Below are 4,320 nucleotides of genomic sequence, written 5' to 3'. Positions count from 1 at the left end.
GCTGTACTTCACTCAGATGGCATATCATTGGGATGTTTATTACACGGCTGCAACTAGTCAGTTATTCAAATAGTCAATCTGTTCAAGTTTCTCAAATGTGAGTATTTGGTTTTATTAAACTTAAATATATTCTCTGGTCAATGATGTCGATGTACATATTATCTTCCCAATTATTTTCTATTTGGTCCATAAAATGTCAGAAAGTAGTAAAAGATAATTAACAGTCAAAACTAAAAACATTCAGTATACAATCTTAAAAAAAAGAAAAAAATCAATATTCACATTTTAGAAGCTGGAACCAGTGAATTTGGGAGATTTCAACTAAAAAAGGATTTAATCAATTATTTTGTCTTATTGATTACCGCTCACCTGGGCTCGATACACAAAGGCTGCTAAAGGTTAACATTAACCCCCGTCTCGCTCTCCCTACATGTTGCGTTCAACATGTAGAATGAGACCAACTTGCCTGGATGAGTGTATGTTTTTCCTACTTCTTGAGGGCTTTGTGCTGTGTTAAACCAGCCCCCGCTCTTCCTTGTTGGAGTTCAGGTTTTACAAGGTGTATTTACAAGTTTACGATGTGGGAAAGCAAGTTCTCCATGTGGTAGTGTCTGGTGTGCAGCCGTTCGCTTGAGGGTCTCCACGATCTCTTCCAGCCAGAAACAATTTCCCCAGTCATTCACCTCATCCTTCTCCACACACCTGCAAATCTGGCTCATCAACATCCCACAAACCCACCTGCTTATGTCACATGTCAGCATTTACTCTCAGCTGTAGATTGAATTATTACTTTATGTTATCACTATTATTATTACTTCAACATTTGGAAAAAGACACTGATTTCACAACAGTAAATTTTTTTTATTATAAATTCCACAAACTGAGGCTGGGTTAGCTCAGTTGGTAGAATAGGTGCACATTGAGGTTTACTCCTCCACGCAGGGGCCACAGGTTCAACTCCGACCTGCGGCCCTCTGATGCACGTCATTCCCCTTCTCTCTCCCCTTTTATGTCTTCATCTGTCCTGTGGAATTAAAGGCCTAACATTCCCAAAACCAGTATCTTAAAAAAAGAAATTCTAAAACTTATATATATGTATATAGTTAACAATACCATACATTATAAACAATATGTATATTTGTAGGGTATATGTATTTTTCTGAAACGGGCAGCTTATCTGTATTTATGCACATAGATTCTGCGAGCTGCTATTCGTCCTGTGTACTATTTCTGTCTGTGACATCATTATTATAGGCCGACTGGGAGGATCCGCGCGCACTGCCCTTTAAGATGCGTCTGTCATCTCGCCGTTAATGGAAAGCCTCTCTGGCTGTTTTCTGCGGTGCACGAGATCTGTTCCAGCTGGCCCGGGCAAGGAGAACACTACTGTGGTGCATTTTGTGTCGGCCGACATTCCCAGAAAGGAAGGGGGAGAGGATAGGCCACGCCGAGGGAGACGGAAATGAGAGGGGGGTGTCCAAAGAGGAAACCCTATCCCTTTAAGAGCAAGTGGGACATAGCGGTGCGAGAAAAGGAGAGGAGGGGGAGAAGAAAGAGGAATTAAAAAAGAAAAGGAAGAAAGAGACAGGGAGGGAGGAGGGAGAGCGGGCGATAAAAAAAGAAAGATGACATCCTCGCAGCTGAACGGCCGAGGTGGAGCGATAGGCTGCGGCCCGGCGAGAGCGCCGCTCGCCGGGGTCAGGGCTTGAAACCAACAACGAGGCTTCGACAAACACCCGATTGGCCTATTGAGAGAAATCGGAAAAATAGATTCATAAATTAAAAGCAAAGCATGACCTGCTGTGCTACCAGATACGTGTGTTATAACCCATCATTTGTTGTCTTGCGTAAAAAAGGCATTCATTTCAGGTAGAATGGTGTATGTTTAATGCGAAAGTGTGATCCTGTAATTTACGTGTAATTTTTGTTCTGTTTTTTTTTTTTTTTGGGAAGCAGTTTTGTTGCGCGATATCGCGTTTGAGTAAGATTGGTGTTGAGTGAATTAAAGTTAGAAACCAAAGTGAAAAGAGAAACAGGCCGTTAGTGGACCTGGCCTGCTACACTACTGCCTACTGCAGCCCGCGTTAGTCAACAGCTGCGTGCATTTTAATTGACAGCATTAGGCTACCTCAATGAGAAAAACAAAACATATTTTTGCAGACTACTTTATTCACGTTTCTGAAGAAACTCCAGAAGCCCGTCGCTTTTGCTGCAGAAGAGGCGACTGTTTGCGCCTCGATCACCGGTGGGCCGATCAAAACCATGCAAAGGCTGCCCTCCTCGACCTCAATCAGGAGCTGACTTTATAATCTCCCTCGCTGTGCTGCAAAATGGATGCTGCTTGGAGCAATTTTCTCTTCCAGGTAGGCTTGTTGAGCAGGCATTACTGGCCTCGTTCTCTGCTCTCATTTTTACTGCGCGCATTGTCTCACAGTGTGTGTCCAGCTGTCCTACAGTCCTCACATCTCCTATTTCAATGTAGCACCTCAAGATAATGCTGTGACTTGTGTTTACATTTGGTGATGGCCTTCTACTTGCTTCTCCAGAATACTCCCACCCAAAACCAAGTGGAGGGGAGCCTCCAATCAGAGCTCATGCCAGTGCATACGAGTTCTCCCCAAACCCCACCCACAGAGCACATAGCACAGCCTCCTTCAACTGTGGACACTGCTGCTCTCAGTGAGGAACCCCTGCCTGGTGAGGGACACTGCACTGCATCCTACACCTGTGGAGCTGACAAGAGTAAATCTTTTACACTTAATTCTCATTTGCATTCTTGACTGCCAGTATTAAGGTCAGTCAAGTGATTAGAAACCCAGTGAATTTGGTGATTTGCAGGTGAAAAGACGGAATATTTCTTTTATTTCAAGTGCCCAATATTTATTTATTTATTTATATATAATTGCATTAAAATTGCTTAAATAGTATAAGATCAATTCCGATCTAAGTCAAATTCAGACACATGAAAATTGGAATATCTGGTCACATTCAACATCTCAATATTTCTTTGTTAAATAAAGGTGATAAGATTACTTTTTATTAAACCCCAATAAAGATGTGATTATCACTTTTACTTTGCAACACATTTAGAAATACAACTTTTGAAATGATTTGATAAGTTACATAACTAGACCTTACTGCTTAGTAGGGCTACAATTTACGATTGGAGCACAAACAATTTGTTAATGAAGCGCTTGACAGAAAAAAAATATTCAGATAATGTAATTTTTTTAAGCAAAAATGCCAAACGTCCCTGGCTTTCAGTGTCTCAAATGTAAATATATTTGCTAGTTTTTGTTGCCTTCTAAGTTCTACGGCAGTAAACTGAATATTTTGGGACTGTTGGTCGGACAAAACAAGCAACATGGAGATGTCACCTAGAGCTTCTAAATAAACAGGGTTTACTAGGAAGATGTTTAATAGATGTTCACTTTGCTTCTTGTTGCGTTTACAGACCCATAATCACTTGATAGTATCTTGAATATGAATAACCGGTCGATTACTCTCTGAACCTATTTTCCTACTAGACATTACTTTTACTTAATATTATAAATGACATATTTAAAAATACAAAATCACCGTCTTTTAAAATAACAACTTTCTTTCGTTCTGTATTTCCTCCCGCCTCCCTGTGGTCCAGTGAAGTCCGTGTCTCGGCCGGCCCGCATGCCCCACATCTGTGCCATCTGCAACAAGCAGTTCAAGAACAACTACAACCTGCGGCGGCACCAGTCGGTCCACACTGGGGTACGCATGAAGGACAGGGCCAGAGAGCAGGCGGAGGGGGCAAAGGAGGGAGCAGCCGGCCAGGGGGCGATGGCCAGCCAGGTGGCGATGGCCAGCCAGGGGGCGATGGCCAGCCAGGTGGCGATGGCCACCCCGTCGGCGATGGCGGTGGGGGCTGGAGGGAGGGTGGAGAGGTCCACTGTTCCCCTCTCCCTGCTACACCTCTCCGCACCTCCCCCTCTCGCCCCTCCCGGCGTGTTGGCGGGGGGCCAGCAGCCACCCCTGGGTAGTCAGGATGGTGAAGGGGTTGCCATGGCTAACGTAATGGCTAGTGTTAACCCCCATGCTCCGCCTCCTGCTGCTGTCGTCATGGCCACAGGGGCGACAGTACAGGTGGGTCAGGGCCTTGTGGAGATGGCTGTCGTCAACCCCAAACCTTCGAGCATGTTATTTCTTAAACTGCCTGGCCACAGGGATGGATAAGCCAGCTTTGTATTTGACCGAAACTCTCCTGTGTGTTCAAATCTACAAAACATTTATGTGCAGTAATCAGTTAAGGGACCAGTGATTTCCATCCCAGCGTTTGGCACTGGT

General features: G+C 44.1%; 1 protein-coding gene across 5 annotated transcripts in view; it reads left to right on the top strand.

The window, feature by feature from the left end:
• The first annotated feature begins 1,266 nt into the window (after positions 1 to 1,266).
• The window catches only part of mazb (MYC-associated zinc finger protein b (purine-binding transcription factor)), a 6,981-nt gene continuing 3,927 nt past the window's right edge, over positions 1,267 to 4,320 (top strand). The window contains exons 1-4 of one of the 5 annotated variants that reach the window (XM_032502472.1): positions 1,268 to 2,363; positions 2,547 to 2,742; positions 3,641 to 3,810; positions 3,865 to 4,119. In XM_032502472.1, coding sequence (XP_032358363.1) covers positions 2,331 to 2,363; positions 2,547 to 2,742; positions 3,641 to 3,810; positions 3,865 to 4,119 — 654 coding nt within the window. In that variant the 5' untranslated portion in view covers positions 1,268 to 2,330. Of the gene's footprint in view, positions 2,364 to 2,546; positions 2,743 to 3,640; positions 4,120 to 4,320 lie in introns of all 5 variants that reach the window. The other 4 variants (XM_032502474.1, XM_032502471.1, XM_032502470.1 and 1 more) reach the window with 4 other exon arrangements.

Source organism: Etheostoma spectabile, chromosome 21 (assembly GCF_008692095.1).
Source record: "Etheostoma spectabile isolate EspeVRDwgs_2016 chromosome 21, UIUC_Espe_1.0, whole genome shotgun sequence".
Classification (NCBI taxonomy): Eukaryota; Metazoa; Chordata; class Actinopteri; order Perciformes; family Percidae; genus Etheostoma; species Etheostoma spectabile.
This window is presented reverse-complemented; position numbering and strand designations above follow the sequence as displayed.